Source organism: Salvelinus namaycush, chromosome 28, assembly GCF_016432855.1.
Source record: "Salvelinus namaycush isolate Seneca chromosome 28, SaNama_1.0, whole genome shotgun sequence".
NCBI lineage: Eukaryota > Metazoa > Chordata > Actinopteri > Salmoniformes > Salmonidae > Salvelinus > Salvelinus namaycush.
In genome coordinates, this window is record NC_052334.1 from 28,506,788 (window position 1) to 28,529,145 (window position 22,358).

The 22,358-nt window shown below is 41.3% G+C and overlaps 1 protein-coding gene across 1 annotated transcript; it reads left to right on the top strand.

Annotated features, from left to right (window-relative positions):
• Window positions 1–1,352: 1,352 nt before the first annotated feature.
• Window positions 1,353–22,084, top strand: LOC120023806 (protein phosphatase 1 regulatory subunit 14B-like). The gene is made up of 4 exons (XM_038967919.1): window positions 1,353–1,541; window positions 16,504–16,584; window positions 21,786–21,818; window positions 22,016–22,084. The coding sequence occupies exons 1-4, from the start codon at window positions 1,353–1,355 to the stop codon at window positions 22,082–22,084; spliced, it is 372 nt and encodes a 123-aa protein (XP_038823847.1).
• Window positions 22,085–22,358: the final 274 nt, after the last annotated feature.

Consider the following 22,358-nt stretch of genomic DNA (forward strand, 5'->3'; position numbering starts at 1 on the left):
AACACGCAACACCACGGCTGACTGATACACACTGTCGAAACAAAAGGCAGGGTCTCATTGTTATTATTGTAAAAGGATCTGTGGAAACTACAGCGTACCCTTGTTATCCCTCTAGTCTCAACTGTACTAGTTTGGCACAGAAAGAAACACTAAGTAGTTTTAACCTTGACTAATTTAGTTCCTGGTGATATTTGACCTTCTCAAATGAAATGGGTTAGTTCAGAGTCTTTATCACAGGTTTTACCCTCTGAGTGATTGTTCACAGCATTTATCTGCTCTCTCTTTTATCCATTATTGATGGAGGTGTAACTGAGGATGCCAATTTGGCTTCAAGGCTTATTAAACGTACACCTGATAATAGCTGTTATAAATGACGTGGAAGGGATCTAATGAACACTGGAGGAAGTCTGGATCACCTGTCAGGGAAAAGCAGTTATTCTGATAAGTGTGGATGAACAGAGATGGCAAGAGTTTCCACATGCTGTGATGTAGAGATGATAAGCCACAGAGTAATACAGTAAACTCAGTGCTTGACTTTACTGAAATACAGTAGGTTCTGGTACTCATTTTGGGTGCCGGTACCGTTTATATTTAAGTGCAGGAGTTCCACAATACTTTTGAGCTTATACAGTATTCTATAAGAGGTGCAGGACCTCAAGCAGTAGAACATTTTAGGTGCCGGTACTCAGCTCTGGTAAGCTCTTTACTCAGTCAAGCACTGAGTAAACTCCTGATTAGGGCACATTGGAAAATTGGAAACCCACATTGTTAGAAACCCACATGTTAGAATTTGGGACATGGATCTTTTTCTGGATGACAAAATTGTAAAATAAATGTATTGCTAACCACTGCAATACTCCGATCTTTGGTTGCCCTCATCCCTTTCTCAGTTTTTATCACTCCGTAATTGACCTATGCACTCGTACCTGAGAGAGAAGGATAGCACACCTAGACACACACACACACACACACACACACACACACACACACACACACACACACACACACACACACACACACACACACACACACACACACACACACACACACACACACACACACACACACACACACACACACAGAGGCATATTTTATTACCATCCTCCACAGGCAGCGAGTGTGCGAGGGAGGGAGGGGGAGGGAGAGAGAGGGAGAGAGAGACGAGTGCACATAGACAGACGGAGCAAGCAAGATAGATATATAGGAGCGCTAGAGCCAGAGAAGAAGAAAAAGAGTGAGCACACAAGAAAGACAGCAAGAGAGAGGGTGGGAGTGAGAGCACCAGAGACAGAGGGAGAGATAGAAAGAAAGAGAGACAGCTGTGTGTTTCCTCAGCTGTTTTACCCGAGGCCATGGCAGGCATGGCGTCGGAGCCAGTCACCCAGTCCAGGGTGATGTTCCAGTCCGCAGATAAAAAAGAGGAGCCTACGCATCGCAAACTGGGCAAGCTGACCGTCAAATACAACCGCAAGGACCTGCAGAGGAGGCTGGATATTGAGGAGTGGATCGACAATCAGCTGCACCTGCTCTTCGACTATGAGGTAGGTCGTGCACGGCTGCTGCTGGCACAGTTAGGTCCCAGGGTCTGTGTGGGTAGATTTATTACTGCATTATCAGCCTTGTAGATACACATTATCTGACCATCATATCAGGATGACTATACATCATATTACATTATTTATATCCTTTCTGAAAATCTGTATCACTGTATGGACATACATACCGCATTCCAGAGTAACACAACATTATCTATCTAACATAAATATATTAATTGGCTAATACAATCACCCCTTTCCTTATTATAAACCCTTATACACAGACAGTACTATAGTGGCACGCAGCATCTGTCCTCAGAAGATGAGAATCTACTCCCTTCTGTGACACTGGTTCAGACAGGGCAGCAAATCCCTGTTGTCTCTGGTCAGTTTGCAGTCTGAGACTTCTAAGAACTTGAGAGGTTTACTGCTTAGATCTCGGCAGGGAGGTTGTCTGCAGAACTGCTTACGGCCAGGATTGCACACCACAAATGGAGGGACTGGGCATTAGCATAATTGATTCCAAGATTAGGGAGTGGGATCCCTGTGTGGAGATCGTAGGACCCCCCCCCCCGTGTCATCACTGCACTGCAATTTGGTGGGGGGAAATCCAATTATAATCAGAGGCTGCATCGATTTGCTGGGAAGTCTCTGGGGATGCCATGGCAACAGAAGACTGGCTCCCACGTGAAGAGGAACGGCACAGAGGAGTCAGAGGGATGTCTTCACGCACTTCAATTATTCTCCACTGCCAAGAAACACTGCATATGGCATACTGATGCTGCAGGGCATGAGAGAGCATCACGTGTGAGGGGTGTCCTCATTAAAGTTCCTGAAAATAGCTACAGATGTAGGATCGTAATTTGATCCCTCTTTTGCTGCTGATAATGTTCCTGCGTAGCAGGAAATGCAAACTTGTAGTGTATTCCAGGTTTAAAAAGGCTTCTAAAGTTTGTAATGTTCACTTTAATTAATTTGTCCTAACAAAAAATGTATCAACACCTACAAAAAAAGTCAATTAATTATAATACACATAATAATTCACATTTCCTGTTGCTGCAGGATTATTTTCCTGCTGTAGCAAACTGGCTCAAATTAAGATCCTACATCTGTATATGTAGGGCTAGGAGGTTTCCCAGTCAGGTCATGTAGTCTTGAAAAACTCAGGTTCCTAGCTATAACATTGAGGTAAGAGGACAGGATTCAGGTTAATGTAGTGACCTGTTGAGTTTATGATCAGGTCCAAATGAACACAGACAGCAGCATATCCTCAGTGGCAACACCTATCCAGGTACATGCATCCAAAGTGCATAGTCAGAGAGGGCAGTGACGGGCCGTTCGGCCAGGGCATCAGGTTCAACCAGATTCCATTCTACACACTGAGATGGGAGGGAGAGACATTCATTACAGCCAGTCTGGTGGCAGACAGACACCCAACGTCTCGTCTCGGCTCATACTCCACATTTCCCTCAGAACAGGCAATGGCTGGCGTTTTGTAAGGATTGCATTAAACCTGTCTCCTAAATATATTCCACTCAGCAGCGCAAATATTTGCCGATCCCATTAACTGCTTATTTCTCTGGTAATATATGCAAAGATCCCTGAAAGGCGGTGGGTTGAAATGATGCCTGAATCTCAGAAAAAATAATAGAGGATTATGGTTAAAGAAGAATCTCTATGCTGCTTTACAAATTATGCTAGGTCAGTCTTGCCTGCTGCTTCAAAATCAAATCAAATAAATATGTTTAAATCAAATCACATTTTATTTGTCACATGCTTCTTAAACAACAGGTAGGATTTGATCTTAGTCCTGTATTTACGCTTTGCCTGTTTTATGGTTCGTCGGAGGTCATTGCGGGATTTCTTATAAGCGCAGTGGTGACCCGTCATTCAGGGCAGAACCCCATCTGTTGCCTGTTGTGCATGTTATTTTAGCATAAATACATGTCATATATCAGTTTGCAAACAATGAAAAAACAAACATTTTTGTTAATAATGCCGCATATAAACATCGGATCTTTTTTGCTTTCTTGAGTAAGGCAGCTCCAAAATGCAGGTGTTTCAGTTTAGGTCAGTGCTTTCTGTGGTGGTGGGGCAACCAGCGGAAAATACAGGGCGTAAGGGTTGGCAATGTTCTCTAGTTGCGCTGTGATTGGATAAGTGTTCTGTCACTCATGGGGACACTACGTCACTGCAAAATCTACAGGGAGAGCTAAGAAATTCAAGCCCCTTGGGTGCTGCCATATTGTAGATTTACATTAGAAGTGCTCATCCATGAAGGCCCAAGGTCCTTGGCCACAGATAAAATTACGTCAAATCACGTTACATCTACCGTAGCTTTGATTGGACTGATCATGTCAACATCATACTTTCAAAACCTTAGCTAGCAAGCTAGACAAGCAGTCATCATCATAAATTAAGTTGACAATTTACTGGCAAATCCTTTTCAATCCTTGTCATAAAGAGAAATTATACATAAAACGTTTCAGTGCTCATCGACCATTGGACATAAACATTAGACAACAAGTTGGAAATTGCAAATTTAACAAAGCAATCACTAGCCTGCTATTCAGTGGAGAGGGTGTGTGGTCCAAGTCTGGGTTTAAGGGTCTCTTTTCTAAGCTTAAAAGGATAAACACCCACATGCAACACCATGGGCCAGAAAAGATTGAATACATTGGCCATGCTGTCAATCCAGCATGACTTCTGCCGCGTTCAATACAACTGTAAAATCTCAGACTTGTGAGTTCAAGATAACTGGGAACTCAGAAAAAAACGAGCTCCGACTGGGAAAATACGTTTTGAACAGTCATCCAACTCGGAATTCCAAGCTGAGAACTCAGGCCTCTTTCTAAAGCTCCGACCTGAAGATCACTGACAGCATGATTCAACCGTTTTATTTTCAAATTCCCGGTTGTCTTGAAAGCACCATAAATCCAAAGAATGCCAGACTTTGATGACAAAGTTTGATGACAAAATTTGCCCACAAGAAGGACCACAGCGCCACCTTGTTCAAAAGAGCACAGCACAATAAGGTGAGTCCAAAAATGTATTATATGCTGCTGCATAAATGATGCAATATGCCAGCGAGATATGTATACTGTAGCTAAGAAAGTAATATTAAGTGTATGTTGTGTAGTAAGCTATTAGTAGCCCATGTGCCTCGACCTAATAGTTTGGTCCCTTTCCCCCTCATAATAGCCTACTGTTCTGACTTGGTGGTGCACATGTAGCCTATAGCCTGTTTTAGAGAAATGTCACCATCAAATATTGTAAGAGCTTTCATTGTCTGCTTATATAATCCCTTTATTTATCCTACGGTTCTGACTTGGTGTACAGGGAGAATACTGTAAGAACGTCCATGTTCTGAATTCTGTCGCTGTACATTTCAAAAGTGCTGAATACATAGTTATATTGACTACATCCGTCTTATCTCGCTCATTGTCTTAATCGAAATTATGGATTGCCTCTTATCCGCTCATCGTTCCCTTATGCCATAGTTTGTACATCTCAATTGTCAGTAGAAACAACATTTATTTAAGCAAGTCAGCCATATCAGCATTTTTTTTTAAAGGGCAGTAAATGAGGCTGAATGAACTGTTTCGCTGCCAGACAACGCTTCGCTGATAGCTAGGTATATTAGTGGTAAGGATTCACTCCATGGTGCTGAAAAGAAAAATTGGGATGGCTTTATGTAGTTCCTAACAGTTTGTGGGCACCGTTATAGTGCAATTCCTGTATTGTTTATTGTGTTGCGTTGTGTATTGGTTTTGCTGATATGCAAAAAATTGGGGGAGTTTCCCCCACCAAGATTTACATGCTAAAATCGGCACGGTATAACGGCCCGCTCCTTGAAAGCGGCAGCTCTAGCCTTTAGCTTAGTGCGGATGTTGCCCGTAATCCATAGCTTCTTGGGATATGTACAGTACCAGTCAAAAGCTTTAGAACACCTACTCATTCAAAGGTTTTTCTTTATTTGTACTATTTTCTACATTGTAGAATAATAGTGAAGACATCAAAACTATAAAATAACACATATGGAATCATGTAGTAACCAAAAAAGTGTTATACAAATCAAAATATATTTTATATTTGAGATTATTCAAATAGCCACCCTTTGCCTCAATGACAGCTTTGCATACTCTTGGCATTCTCTCAACCAACTTCATGAGGTAGTCACCTGGAATGCATTTCAATTACCAGGTGTGCCTTCTTAAAAGTTCATTTGTGGAAATTCTTTCCTTCTTAATGCATTTGAGCCAATCAGTTGTGTTGTGACAAAGTGGGGGTGGTATACAGAAGATAGCCCTATTTGGTAAAAGACCAAGTCCATGTCATGGCAAGAACAGCTCAAATAAGCAAAGAGAAACGACCGTCCATAATTACTTGAAGCCTTGTGTAGTCTTAACATTCTGTATACTCCCCTTGTCCTAAGGGTAAAAAGTGATACTCCTTCACTAAACCCCTAAAATAAAGCAGCTTAATTGAATTTTAAACCCCAAATCTATTTTGCATGAAGAAACAACCTGTCATTCATCACAAACTTTGTGAATATCTGGGTTTTCCCTCTTCACAATGCAGAAAGACTGCATTTAAATCTGTGGACACCACTCGTTTTTATTTGAACACACCTGTCATAATTGTTTTCTTTACTAAAGCAGAGGTCTATTATTATTATTATTATTGCTAAAGGTACTGCATAGGTGTAAACATACATTTTTTAGCAAGAGATAGCACTTGTATAGCCTAAGAAAGTAGCAGAAATGTGCAGAAAGTAGTTTTGAATGCATTTTATTGAAGGGAAACAATAACAGTCTAACTTTTTTGGCAACATAGTGATATATTCTTATACTGTATACTGTACAATGAGGAATTCAACTACAAAATACTAGTCTTCTCCCGTTTGTTGAACCATTGCCCCCACCCACAAGGTGTATAAACAACAACAATAAATAAGAACAAAATAAGATAATAGATACAAAACAAAACGTGAAAAACATGAATCAATCAACTCTAATTAGCACATGTGGGACAGTATGCAAGTGTGTGTGCATGGACTTTGCAGATGTATTTCTCACATGTGCAGCACATAGTATTTGTTTTACAGCCCTTCTTTGGGGGGCAGAATTGGCATATCCTCCTCTTGCCTGCCCCAGCTGCAGCCTCAGGTGGATCAGGACAAGATTCAGCACTCTGAACAGCTGTCACCAGCGCTGCAGAGGCTGCTGTGCGGGGGAGGTGCTCCCTTCTTTGAATGTGTGGGGTAACAAGTGCCTTTCCCAGCTGCTCCAGGAACACCCTCCTCTTGTTCCGCTTATCAGGCATCCAGGTAGGGTTGATCTTGTGCCATATCACGAAGGCATTGTATGAGGACACATCAATGATGTTATGGAAGATGACCAGGGGCCAGCAGGCAGTCATCCTCCTGCAGCTGTAAGTTCCAATCACCTTGTCCAGGTTGTCCATGCCTCCTTTGTTGTGGTTGTAGTCCAGGATGATGGCTGGCTTCTTGTCCTCACGATCACTGATCTCAGCCATTTTGTGCAGTGTGCTCAGGAGGACCACATTCTTGTTCCTCTTTGGGAGGTAAGAAACTAGAGTGGTGGTGGGGGTGAAGGCAAACTTTGATGAGAAGGCCTCTCCCCCTTGTTGTGAGGAGTGCAGGGGGGAGCTCAGGCTTGTTCTTTCTAACTATCCCGACCATGGTGAGCTTCCTCTTCAGGAGCTGCTGGCTGAGTTCATAAGAGGTGAAGAAATTGTCACACATTGTGCCCCCTCAGTCCATATCTTTATAACTGCTCAGTCAAAAATGACCCTAAGACAATCTTTGTAAACTGGTGGAGTACAGCTTTCATGGAAATATGAACAAAGGTGATGTTTCACTTTTTCGAATGTTGGGGTCACTCTAGGAAAAGTAATCAAATTTCAAGTTGAAAAAATATCATTTAGGGGGTTTTCTCTGCTGTTAAACATAGTGGTGGGTCATGTTTTACCCTTAAGACAACACAAGGGTTAAGACATGAAGGTCAGTCAGTACGGAACATTTCCAAAGGAATGGAAGACCCAGAGTTACCTCTGCTGCAGAGGATAAGTTCATTAGAGTTATCAGCCTCAGAAATTGCAGCCAAAATAAATGCTTCATAGAGTAATAGACACATCTCAACATCAACTGTTCAGAGGAGATTGTGTGAATCAGGCCTTCATGGTCGAATTGCTGCAAAGAAACCACTTCTAAAGGACACCAATAATAATAAGAGACTTGCTTGGGCCAAGAAACAAGAGCAATGGACATTAGACCGGTGGAAATTTGTCCTTTGGTCTGATGTCCAAATTTGATATTTTTGGTTCCAACTGCCGTGTCTTTGTGAGACGCGGTGTGGGTGAAGGGATGATCTCCGCATGTGTATTTCCCACCGTAAAGCATAGAGAAGGAGGATGTTATGGTGGGAGGGTGCTTTTCTGGTGACACTGTCTGTGATTTATTTAGAATTCAAGGCACACTTAACCAACATGGCTACCACAGCATTCTGCAGCGATACGCCATCCCATCTGGTTTGGGCTTAGTGGGACTATCATTTGTTTTTCAACAGGACAATGACCCAACACACCTCCAGGCTGTGTAAGGGCTATTTGGGTCTCTATGTACTTTGCTCTGTTCATCTTTCCCTTGATCCCGACTAGTCTCCCATTCTCTGCCGCTGAAAAACATCCCCACATTATGATGCATCCAGAAGTGATGTTTGGCATTCAGGCTAAAGAGTTCAATCTTGGTTTCATCAGACCAGAGAATCTTGTTTCTCGTGGTCTGATAGTCTTTAGGTGCCTTTTCGCAAACTCCAAGCTGGCTGTCATGTGCCTTTTACTGAGGAATGGCTTCCGTCTTGCCACTCTACCATAAAGCCTGATTGGTGGAGTGCTGCAGAGATGGTTGTTCTTCTGGAAGGTTCTCCCATCTCCACAGAGGAACTCTGGAGCTCTGTCAGAGTGACCATCAGGTTCTTGGTCACCTCCCTGACCAAGGCCCTCCTCCCCCTATTGTTCAGTTTGGCCGGGTGGGCAGCTCTAGGAAGAGTCTTGGTGGTTCCAAACTTCTTCCATTTAAGAATGATGGAGGCCACTGTGTTCTTGGGGACCTTCAATGCTGTAGACATTTTTCTGTACCCTTCCCAGATCTGTGCTTCGACACAATCCTGTCTTGGAGCTCTACGGACAATACCTTCGACGTCATGGCGTGGTTTTTGCTCTGACATGCACTGTCAACTGTGGGACTTTATATAGACCGGTGTGTGCCTTTCCAAATCATGTCCAATCAATTGAATTTACCACAGGTGGACTCCAATAAAGTTGTAGAAACATCTCAAGGAAGATCAATGGAAACAGTATGCACCTGAGCTCAATTTTGAATCTCATAGCAAAGGGTCTGAAGTCTTATGTAAATAAGGTATTTCTGTTGTTTATTTTTTAGGAATTTGCAAAAATTTCTAAAAACCTGTTTTTGCTTTGTCATTATGGTGTATTGTGTGTAGATTGATACGGGTGATGAGAATAAGGATGTAATGTAACAAAATGTGGGAAAAGTCAAGGGGTCTGAATAATTTCCGAATGCACTGTACTTTCACTGTGTGGACGACTTCGTCGATGCACTTATTAATGAAGCCGGTGATTGATGTGGTAAACTCCTCAATGCTATCGGATGAATCCCAGAACATATTCCAGTCTGTGCTAGCGAAACACTCCTGTTGCTTAGCATCCGCTTCATCGGAGAACTTCCATATTGAGCGCGTCACTGGTACTTCCTGTTTGAGTTTTTGCTTGTAAGCAGGAAGACAGAGTTAAGGTCAGATTTGCCAACTTTAGGGCGAGGGAGAGCTTTGTATGCATTTCTGTGTGTGGAGTAAAGGTGATATAGAGGTTTTTTTTGCCTTTAGTTGCAGAGGTGAAATGCTGATAGAAATTAGGTAAGACAGATTTCAGTTTTCCTGCATTAAAATCACCGGCCACTAGGAGCATTGCCTCTGACTGAGAATGTTCTTGTTTGCCTATGGCGCCATAGAGCCCCACAGTCGAGGTGTCGTAATACCCATAAAACCTAGTGGTCAAACAGGGAAATGGTTCCAATAATTTTTCCACCAATAAAGTTTTCCATAGGGAATTTTGGAAAACTTTAAATAAGTGTTTCATGTAGGCTTACCCTGACGTGACGTTTGATAACCATGTAAATCTCTCTCGTACAAGGGGACTTTTATTCAACATATTCAGCTCTATTTTCTCTCAGATTTGAAAATGCTAATTAGAATCAAAGTAGACATCATGCAAGCTCCTGCACGTCATCGCTAGCTGACACCTTTGCTAACAGGTATTGCACAAGTCAGTTCACAGTTCACAGTTCACAAAATTGGCCATTAAAAGAAATGTAGGCAATTTATTAATTACTACATTTAGCTAACATTCGATAGCTAATCCAGAGATTCTTACCTTTGCCTCGATTCGGCAGTTTCGTCCAGATCACCATGGCATTTGTCATTCTTTATGATAGCCATATTAGCAGCTAATTAGTATTACATTTTTGTGGGGTAAATACAGGTGAATATATTGATAAAAATCACCTTGTCCTAGAGAGATTTACAATGTTATCAAAACATCAGGCCAGGGTAAGCCTACACAAAACACAGCTCTTATTTTAAGTGTTTCTAAAATCCCCTATGGGGAAAAATGAATGGTGGAAAAATGAAAAACGAACGATTTCCCTGTTTGACCGCTAGGTTTTATGGGTATTATGACTCATACTGTTGTACTCTATTAAGGCCCTATACGGCTCGTTGAGTGCGACCTAAGTGCCAGCATCGATTTGTGGTGGTAAATAGTGTGGACTACAGCTATTTACCATGAGGTATTCTAACTCAGGCGAGCAGAAGCGAGTTAGAAATGGTTCCAGAACTATTTATAATTTGCATAGGGTTTGATATTATTGTCATACTATTATCATGAGAATTATGTACAGCAGATATTTTACATTTTAGTCATTTAGCAGACACTCACAGTAGTGAGTGCATACATTTTCATTCTGGTCTCCCGTGGGAATCAAACCCACAACCCCAGCGTTGCAAGCGCATTGCTCTACCAACTAAGCTACTCAGGACATGTCATCAGTACGCTAATAGTAGACAGTACACTAATGTTATTGTGTTTGAGTTCTTGACTGTACTAATTTGTCTGCGGGAATCCCTGAGAGAGAAGGCCCTTTATGACTGAAGGATGTTGCACGTAATGGGATCCCTGCATGATTGATGGAATGATAACAGATACAGTAGCAGTAGTAGCTAACTCCTTTGTTATTGTGGTTATGGGGCCTGCCATATGAAACAGGCTTGTTGTCTGGTAGGTACAGTCTTTGTGGGTTTGTACTCCTGTATGGCTAAAACAGTATGACTAGGGCAAGCAGGGTTTCCTGGACAGGTCACGCAGTCAAGAAAAAACTCCTGCCCTGAGTATGGCCTATCTCTTTATAGGATTTGAGGTGCTTAATGTCAGATTTCAGTGGTGACTAGACAAACTCTAGTCTATCTGAGAAGGATAAGTTGTTTGGTAGACACCGCCCATTGGTGTGGCCGGAGGAGACATGGTTGGTCCATGTGTGTTGGCTAAAGGGATGAATTTTGCATGAACTCAGGGGAATGCAGGTTAGGCTTTGGTTGGATACTCTGACTCTTCCGTGTGGAAGTATTTAGTGGTCAGCCCCCTGTGTCAAGAGCTGAATTATTTAGTGACATCTCTAATTTATACAAGTAGCATATTGGTTGGGTATTGAGTGGCAGTGGCACTGGATCACGTTGATGACTTCACACCTTTTAGGAAAATAGTCTCAAATCGTAGAGGTGTGAAATAACACTAATTTAAGAGTAGGAAAAACTTCAAAATGAACAGAAAATATCCTTACTCAATAGAAATATACTTCAGACTGCAGTTATGTCATTATCTGTTGATGTGCCCTTGAGCAAGGCACTTAAGCCTAATAGCTCCTGTAAAGGGATAAGAGCATCTGCTAAATTACTAAAATGTAAATGTAATTATTAATTTACAAATGTAAAGCAATATGGCTCTTGTTTCAATGGATACAGTACTAAATGCGTGATGCCTCTAACTTGTTACAGCGATTAGCCTCCTCACAATGCAGATGATCTCAGATAAATGTCATGCGTATGACCCGTGACCCCTCTGTTATGGTATGTTTTGATTGGTCGACAGCTCGAGCCTCTTACACGAAAAAAATGCCATGAGTAATGAATTTAGACGCCAATCAGTCTTGTCGGACTTTCACGTCAGCCTCTTTTCAAAACAACATGGTTTTGTGGGAAAGGTTTCCTTTACGTCTCTGATTAGTATCAACTACACTGAAGAAGAATATAAACGCAGCACGCAACAATTTCAAAGATTTTCCTGAGTTACAGTTCATAAATCAGCCAATTGAAATGAATTCAATAGGCCCTAATCTATGGATTTTGAAGACTGGGAATACATATATGCATCTGTTGGTCACATATACATAAAAAAAGTAGGGGCATTGATCAGAAAACTAGTCAGTATTTGGTGTGACCACCATTTGGTCATAACATTGACATCAGCAAACCACACGACACCATGCACGCTGCCTGCCATCTGCCAGGTATATTTGAAACCAGGATTCATCCGTGAAGAGTACACTTCTCCAGCGTGCCAGTGACCATCGAAGGTAAGCATTGGCCCACTGAAGTCGGTTACGATGCCAATCTGCAGTCAGGTCAAGACCCTGGTGAGGACGACGAGCACACAGATGAGCTTCCCTGAGACGGTTTCTGACAATTTGTGCAGAAACTCTTCAGTTGTGCAAACCCACAGTTTCATCAGCTGCCCGGGTGGTGGTCTTAGACGATCCCGCAGGTGAAGAAGCCGGCTGTGGAGGTCCTAGGCTGGCTTGGTTACACGTGGTCTGTGGTTGAATGTACTGCCAAATTCTCTAAAACGACGTTGGTGGCTTATGGTACAGAAATGAATATTTAATTCTCTGGCAAAAGCTCTGGTGTAAATTTCTGCAATCCCCATGCCAATTGCACGCTCCCTCAAAACTTGAGACATCTGTGGCATTGTGTTGTGTGACAAAACTGCACATTTTAGAGTGGCCTTCTAATTGTCCCCAGCACAAGGTTCACCAGTGTAATGATCATGCTGTTTAATCAGCTTCTTGATATGCCACACCTGTCAGGTGGATGGATTATCTTGGTAAAGGCGAAATGCTCCCTAACGGGGATGTAAACAAATGTGTGCACAAAATGTGAGAGAAATAAGCTTTTTGTCCATATGGAAAACTGCTGGAAACTTTAATTTCATCTCATGAAACATGGGACCAACACTTTACATGTTGCGTTTATATTTTTGTTCAATATAATAAGACTAATTGGATTAGGAACATCGGTTTGTTATGTGGTCAGAGTGTTTTAGGGATCCAAGCAAAGTGGAGAATGTAGCTTCTCTATCATACTGCATAATCACCATGTACTTATTGTAATTGCATCAATATACAATACCTCAGCAGTTGGCTGCTATGATATGATTTCTGTCTTGTCATGTCAATGTTGAATATAAATGGTTATGAACCACAAATTCCAATCAAATTTCAATTGAACTCTACCTAAAGGCAATGTAGTTTTAGGCTCTGCTGGCATGATACAACTGGTCCCTTGGATACAGAAGCATCTTATCCTAACAAAATCCCTCAACATAAAATGGTTAATTAAGATTGCAGTTTTAATCCATATTGCAGTTTAAAAAATGATGCTCGTCTAAAGAACCACTTTCATATTCATGTGTTAAAAAAACGAATGCCAACATTCATTTTAATGTCGGACTAGTTTCCCTAACTTCAAAAGTGCTGTCGAGACATTTGCAGTCCCCGATACATATTCTTTTAAATTAAATTAAATCACACAAATGAAAAGCATTCAACCCCACACAAACATTGAAGAGCTACTACAAAAGGTTACAAAGGCTTTCTCATGACAATAACAAATGCATACACTTGTTCTCCCACTGAATTAAAAAAAACTTTCATTGATATTCTGTGGTGCTGTGCATTGCCCTGCAGTCTTAAGCCAGAGTCAGGCAGAGAGAGGATCACTGGATCAGTGGTTTGCTGGCCCAGCACAGCCAAGCAGGGCCCTGCTCCCGTGGAATAATGCCAATATGCAGAATCCCAAACAGTCAGATCTGGCATCATTTATCAATCAGAGGGACACACAGGGGACTCTGGACTGGGCTGTTGATCTCTTCCGTTCCGCCACTCGGCACTAGTCTCATTGATTAGCTCTCTCCTCATCCAGAAATCTGCCATCTTCAACAGACCTGCCATTAAACCTCCAACTGGAAAATTCTCTTTTTAAGGGCTTGTCAAATCTAAAACTACACCTGCTGACTCCAGATATTTCCCAGCTCAGTCTTCCATGGCCACAAGTGATCCATCATCGTATCCTGTCAGTAAATGGTATTCAAAGGGCAATATCAGCCAGTATATAGATTGATTACTATTACCTTAGTATTTGTTTTAGATTAGCGGAGTCATTTTGGTGTGGATGTGGTTTTGCAATGTTTCTCAAAGATGGCAGACACTCATCTATATCTTGGGTGTCACGTTTGTGTGTATAGACGGACCAAGGCGCAGCGGATGTAGAGTTCCACATATTTATTATAAAGTGAAACTTAGCTAACAAAACAATAAACTACGAACCGTGACTAACGAGATGCTACGTGCATTAACTCAAAACACAAAATTCAATATCCCACAAACACAGGTGGGAACAAACGCTACTTAAATATGATCCCCAATTAGAGACAACGATTACCAGCTGCCTCTAATTGGGAACCATACAATTCACCAATATAGAAAATAAACCTAAAACCCCACATAGAAAATAATAAACTAGAACACCCCCCAGTCACGCCCTGACCTACTCCACCATAGAAAATAAAGGCTCTCTATGGTCAGGACGTGACATTGGGGCTGTAACTGACATTGGAGTTAATTGGATTCATTTGAAATATGTTAACACAGTCTACTAAATTCATTAGATAATTAGATTTCCAGGTAAGTGTCAGTTTACAATAAATGACCACATATTACACAGTAAGGGGTTATTCTTAAACACACCCAGAATATTTCCCCTAGGTCTAGACTAATCTGCACAGGATATTTGCCATATAAAGAAATTAGCCCAGAATAAGGAAGCAGAAACACTGCTAATATCATATAAAAAAATTAAAACAGAGGAATTCTTACTCTAATGGTTGAGCAAAATGCCAGCTGGGTAAATCATCCATGAAATCAGATGGAAGTTGCCTTTCCTCCTGCCCCTGGTCAGAATATGTAAATTCATTAGTCCCTAATCTATGGGTTTCACTTGACTGGGAATACAGATATACCTTAAAAAAAAGTAGGGGTGTGGATCAGAAAACCAGTCAGCATCTGGTCTGGCCACCATTTGCCTCATGCAGCGAGACACATCTCCTTCGCATAGAGTTGATCAGGTTGTTGTCCCACTCCTCATCAATGGCTGTGCGAAGTTGCTGGATATTGGCGGGAAATAGAACACGCTGTCGTACACGTCGATCCAGAGCATCCCAAACATGTTCAATGGGTGATAAGTCTGGTGAGTATGCAGGCCATGAAAGAACTGGGACATTTTCAGATTACAGGAATTGTGTACAGATCCTTGCGACATGGGGCCGTGCATTATCATGCTGAAACGAGGTGATGGCGGTGGATGAATGGCACGGCAATGGGCCTCAGGATCTCGTCACGGTATCTCTGTGCATTCAAATTTCCATCGATAAAATGCATTGTGTTTGTTGTCTGTAGCTTATGCCTGCCCATAACATAACCCCACTGCCACCATGGGGCACTCTGTTCACAACGTTGACATAAGCAATCCACTCGCTCACACAACGCCATCTGCCAGGTAGAGTTGAAACCGGGATTTATCCGTGAAGAGCACACTTCTCCAGATTGCCAGTGGCCATCAAAGGTGAGCATTTGCTGAACTGCAGATGGTTTCTGACAGTTTGTGCAGAAATTCTTTGGTTGTGCAAACCCACAGTTTGGTCTCAGACAATCCCGCAGATAAAATGCCGGATGTGAAGGCCCTGGGCTGGCGTGGTTACACGTGGTCTGCAGTTGTGAGGCCTTTTGGACGTATTGCCAAATTCTCTAAAACGAAGTTGGAGGTGGCTTATGCTAGAGAAATGAACATTCAATTCTCTGGCAACAGCTCTGTAGGACATTCCTGCAGTCAGCATGCCAATTACATGCTCCCTCAACACTTCAGACATCTGTGGCATTGTGTTGTGTGACAAAACATTTTAAAGTGGCTTTTTATTGTTCCCAGCACAAGTTGTACCTGTGCAATGATCATGGGGTTTAATCAGCTTCTTGATATGCCACACCTGTCAAGTGGATGGATTATCTTGGCCAAGGAGAAATGCTCACTAACAGGGATGTAAATGAATTTGTGCACAACATTTGAGAGAAATAAGCTTTTTGTGTGTATGGAACATTTCTGTGATCTTTTATTTCAGCTCATGAAACATGGGACCAACACTTTACATGTTGCGTTTATATTTTGAGGTTAGACATACATTATTGTTCTAGTGGTACATCATGCTTGATGCATCAGCAATGCATTTTAGACTTGATACTCTGAGACTAATTTTCTTTGGTACGGTTAAGTGAAATATGTTCAAACACTGAATGGTAAAGGCATATTTAAACAATGGTAAAGGCATATTTAAACAATGGTAAAGGCATATTTAAACAATGGTAAAGGCATATTTAAGGTGGCAGGGAGTCCCAGTCCCAGTTCATCTATGTTTGCATGGCTGGTAAAAGAACAACGTCCCTGTGTCTCTGACCACATTCTTTCTCTCCTTCTCTCTCTCTGTCCAGAAGGAGGAGATCACAGAGTTAGAGATTGACATAGATGAGCTGCTGGAGCTATCTGACACGGAGCAGAGATCCAGACTGCATGTGAGTACTGGCAGGATGTCCTGAGAGGAGGTCAGGTTAAAGCCATAAAAAAAAGTACAGTATGTTACCATACCATATTTTACGGTGTCCAATACAGTTACTGTAATCTTTTTTACCTTTGTTATTACGGTAACTTTCAGGCCTGTAAGTTACTGCAAAAACAATAGTGCACTGCATTACTGTTAATAATTGCATTAATTAATTCATTAAATTAATTGAGGGTAGATGAGGTTTGTATTTTACTGCAAGGATTGGTGCAAGCAGGTTGGCTAGGTAATTTGTTCACATATTACAGCATATCGATGAATTACAGTGTTGAAGAAGCTTTTGTTAAACCTCTAGAAGTGCAAGTGGAAAAATACAACATTTTGGTATTTTATATCACTTTCTTTGTTTTCTTTTTTTATTCAGCGGAACCCACTGAGACCAGGGTCTCATTTACAATGGTGCCCCAAGGACAACAATACAATAAATAAAAAATGATACATTAAAATAAACTTACAGAATCAACACTATAGCTTCAAACACCACAAAAACAATTATTTACATTCAATCCAAACAGTTGCAATTATCAAAAAATATACTCAACATTAAAGTCCTAAACTGCCCTAGAGACACCAGAGAGTCAAGATCTAGGGAGTTTTGTAGGCTATTCCAAAAATGGGGGGCACTAAAACTGAAGGTGGATCTACCTAGATCGGTATGTACTAATGGAACCTCAAGAGTTAAATGGTTAACTTTCAAGGTTCCACTAGTATATACCAATCTAGGTAAATCTGTCTTGAATGGGTTTGGTGTCTCATATTTTCTTTTAACAGTGAAGTGAGGTAGGTCGGAAGCTTGCCAATCCCACAATGATGTGCGGTTACAGTAATGTACTGTTAAATTAAAGTTTCTTTGGAATAAACGGTATCATTTACTGTTTACGCATAAAATCACCCAGAGTGAATTGCCATGTATGGCAATTTACTGTAAATAATTAATAAGGTACTATACTGTTAGTTTTATTGTATAATACTGTCAAAACAATGTTATAACGGGCAATACCTGCTCTGCTCCGTTCAGAATCACTAAAAGGAGCAGACAAAGTGATCCAATTTCGCCTTTGCATGGAACCCATTTGCCAGGCAATTCTTCAATCGAGGAAATAATACCAATTTCCCTCAAATCTACTGATCACTTCATCTATTTTTTTTTACTATACCTAGACAATATATCTCAATCACTCCCAAATGTATTGAAGATCAAAGATACATTCAGCTTAACCTCAAGATATAAAATGAATCTAACCAAATCAGCCCTACTGCCTCTCAAGACCCCGATGGATGAGTTTCTCTACTTATGAAATCCTAATCGTTTACCATTTTAAATATTTGGGAGTAGATATATTGCCTTCCTTAGATAAAACCTTTGCCATAAACTTTAACAGAACGCTTAAAATCAATTCAATCCGACCTCAGTAGATGGAATAATATCCCAGTTGCCTTAACCGGCAGAATATCTATTGCTAAAATGAATATATTGCCACGGCTGAATTTCTGTAGTTCAATGCTTCACATGGCTCCCCCTTCTGGCTATTGGGATAAAATTATTGTGTGTTTTCAAAATGTATATGGCAAGATAAACGATCCCGGATCAAATTAACAAACGTACAAAGAGGGAAAGACGTAGGAGGACTATCCATACCAAACGTTTTAATTGTATTTTCAGGCACTAGCATTTGGCTCAAACCTAAATTGGTTTAGACATGATTCTTCTGCCCCCTGGCTTAGTATGATGCAAAATATGGTGTCTCCTATTGCCCTGGAAGAGGTGGTCTTCACTGATATATCCCTGAAACAATTTAAACTGCACTTTGGTCCTATTATTGCTCACACAATTTGTATTTGCCACAAAATGTACAAACAAAATAGCATGCGCATACTCCATATTTCACAAGAATGCCTTGCGATCTGGAGTGCGGCCTTTTGCGTCCCCCCAATAGTCCAAATGTGGAATCTGTACCCTTGCCGATATCATGGACAGTAATGGTTTGAGAACATTCCAAGATTTGAAAGATACATACACATTACCAGACAAATCATTCTATGCTAACTTATGGAGTCCCTTGGAAAATCGAACTACCGAAACATCCAATGATGGGATTTGTAAATAAATTATCTGGGCTCCCGAAAGGACTGATCTCTATAATACACAGTGCATTCGGAAAGTATTCAGACCCCTTGACTTTTCCACATTTTGTTACGTTACAGCCTTAATTTGAAATCGATTAAATAAAAAAAATCCTCATCAATCTACACACAATACTTATTATTGACAAAGTGAAAACAGGTATTCAGAATTTTTTGCAAATGTATTAAAAATAAAAAACAGAAATACCTTATTTACATAACTATTCAGACCCTTTGCTATGAGACTCGAAATCGAGCTCAGGTGCATCCTGTTTCCATTGATCTTCCTTGAGATATTTCTAGGGCTTGATTGGAGTCCACCTGTGGTAAGTTCAATTGATCGGACATGATTTGGAAAGGCACACACCTGTCTATATAAGGTCCCACAGTTGACAGTGCATGTCAGAGCAAAAACCAAGCCATCAGGTTGAAGGAATTGTCCGTAGAGCTCCGAGACAGGATTGTGCCAAGGCACAGATCTAGGGAAGGGTACCAAAACATTTCTGCAGCATTGAAGGTCCCCAAGAACACAGTGGCCTCCATCAATCCTAAATGGAAGAAGTTTGGAACCACCAAGACTATTCCTAGAGCTGGCCGCCCGGCCAAACTGAGCAATCAGGGGAGAAGGGCCTTGGTCAGAGACCAACACCCCGGTGGTCACTCTGACAGCGCTCCAGAGTTCCTCTGTGGAGATGGGAGAACCTTCCAGGACAGCCATCTCTGCGGTACTCCACCAATCAGGGCCTTTATGGTAGAGTGGCCAGACGGAAGCCATTCCTCAGTAAAAGGCACATGACAGCCCATTTGGAGTTTGCCAAGAGGCACCTAAAGGACTCTCAGACTATGAGAAACCAAATTCCCTGGTCCGATGAAACCAAGATTGAAGTCTTTAGCCTGAATGCCAAGCGTCACATCTGGAGGAAACCTGGCACCATTCCTACAGTGAAGCATGGTGGTGGCAGCATCATGCGGTGGGGATGTTTTTCAGCAGCAGCGACTTTGCGACTAGTCAGGTTTGAGGGAAAGCTGAACATAGCAATGTACAGAGAGATCCTTGATGAAAACCTGCTCCAGAGCACTCAAGACCTCAGACTGGGGCGAAGGTTCACCTTACAACAAGATAACTACCCTAAGCACACAACCAAGACAACGCAGGAGTGGCTTCGGGACAAGTCTCAATGTCCTTGAGTGGCCCAGCCAGAGCCCGGACTTGAACCTGATCGAACATCTCTGGAGAGACATGAAAATAGCTGTGCAGCAACGCTCCCCATCCAACCTGACAGAGCTTGAGAGGATCTGCAGAGAAGAATGGGAGAAAGTCCTCATATACAGGTGTGCAAAGCTTGTAGCGTTATACCCAAGAAGACCCGAGGCTGTAATCGCTCCCAAAGGTGCTTCAGCAATGTAAAGGGTCTGAATACTTATGTAAATGTGATATTTGCAAAATTTTCGAAAAACCTGTTTTTGTTTTGTCATTATGGGGTATTGTGTGTAGATTGATGAGGGGAAAAACTATTTCATCAATTTTAGAATAAGTCTGTAACGTAACAAAATGTGGAAAACGTCAAGTGGTCTAAATACTTTCCGAATGCACTGTATGAACAACTTTTGGAAAGCTCATATTCTGAGCTAGCCATTAAAAAAGTATGATCCACAGATCTAATTGAATCTGAACAAACCATTAACTGGAACAGATTATGGAAAAATATGACCTTGGAATCCCTTAATTTAAACCATCAATTTATACATTTTAAGATTGCTCACAGACTGTATTTAACATCAAGGAAACATTTTACGATGAAATTGGCCCCAACTCCCTACTGTTCACCGTGTCCCCTAAATCAGGTAGGCACATTTCTCCATATGATATGGGAGTTTCCTGCAGTTAAATGCTTCTGGGGCAATTATGGAAAATTAGTTTAGAAGTGCATGAATGTAAATATTCAATGCTTTACATATATTATGTTACTTAACGATGATAGCTCCTTGAATCTCTCAATCAATCAAAGACAAGTAATGCTGGTCGGCAGCACCACCGCAAAAAAACATGTTGGCTCTTAGATGGCATCACCTCACTCTTTCCCAATGCGCCAGTGGATACAGTTACTATTAGAAGTTATAACATAATTATCAACAGTGAGAATGAATGATGCTGGTCAAGGAACAATTGAAGCCTGGACAAATATACTTGACTCTGTAAAGAATAATCTCAGCTAAAGCCCAAAACATACAAATAAACAATCCATAAATCCCAACACATACAAATAATAAATATATATATAATGTGCAACCCTAGTTGCTAGGGGGGTGGGAAACATGGTTTCCATGAGTTGGGGGTGGGGGGGGGATTGGATGGAGACTTGTTGGCTTGGTGGGGTTGGGGTAATGGGATGGAAGGTTGGAAGCCCACTTCTTTTTTGTTTTGTTTTCCTGTTTATACTGAATGTATTATCACTTCAGCTGTATGTATTTCTTGCTGTTGACTTTCTTTTGAGTGGCAGCCTACAGGTACATGTTTCATAAATGTATAATTTGAAATGTATAATGTACCTGTAACCCCCCCCCCCCCCCCCCCCCAAAAAAAAATACACATTTGGTCAACAAAGAAAACAACAATAACGTTTTACAGTATAGTTATAAAAGATGAGATAAGAGTTATCACAGTAACTTTTGAGCCATATAAAACAAGCTCATTAAGAGACACAAACAGGGAGAACATAGACATTTTCCAGCCAAGGTTTCACTGTAAGCTATACCTTCACAAATGCTAAGCCTTGTCTAACAGATAGCAAGCCATGGAAAATTAACATCTCTTCAGAAGCCATTTTGTTGGTCACAGTACAAGGCAATACTTACACTTCAGCTATGCCCTTGTTTATACTTCACACATACACCAGGGCATATTTAACAAAGTAGGGTAATTGCTTTACAAGCGCTTGACCCCAGTTGGTGTCCTTTCGCAATGTTAGACGTGAAAGAGCAATGTCCACTTCAGTTACTGAGGCCATGTTTGTTTCTGTGCATTTACAGGAGTTACTGCAGGAATGTGAGAAGCCAAAAGAGGTGAGACACAACCACCAACTACTATAGCCTTAGTCATGTACCGAAAAAACGAAACATCAAATTCCACTTAGTGTACATTTACTCTCTATAAAGAAATACTTGCAATTCAATGGTCCACTGCTCAAACAGTCTCAGAAGAGTTTAACTGTCAACTGCTAGTACGGGTAGTGTTAACTCATTCTCTTCCTCCCTTTCAGGACTTTATCAATGGGCTGCTTTATCGGATGAAGGGCCTACGCAAAATGTCAGGGCCCCTGAAGAAATAATAATAGGTCAAATGAAGAATGGAGACAATGTGAAGCACCCCAGCCTCCCCGACCCACCCCGTCATTACCTGGTATTCTGGATGTCTCTCTGTGTCTCATGTTAATGGGACCTTCTCTCTGCACACATGGGTCAATGTTGGTCTGTAAAGAGAACAGTGGGTTTTGATTAGTGTTTTATATAACATTATTTATGGACAGTTTTAACATTTAGATTCCCCTTAATTAAAATAATGCACCAGTAGAAAAATGGATTGTCTATTACTCACATGTAATG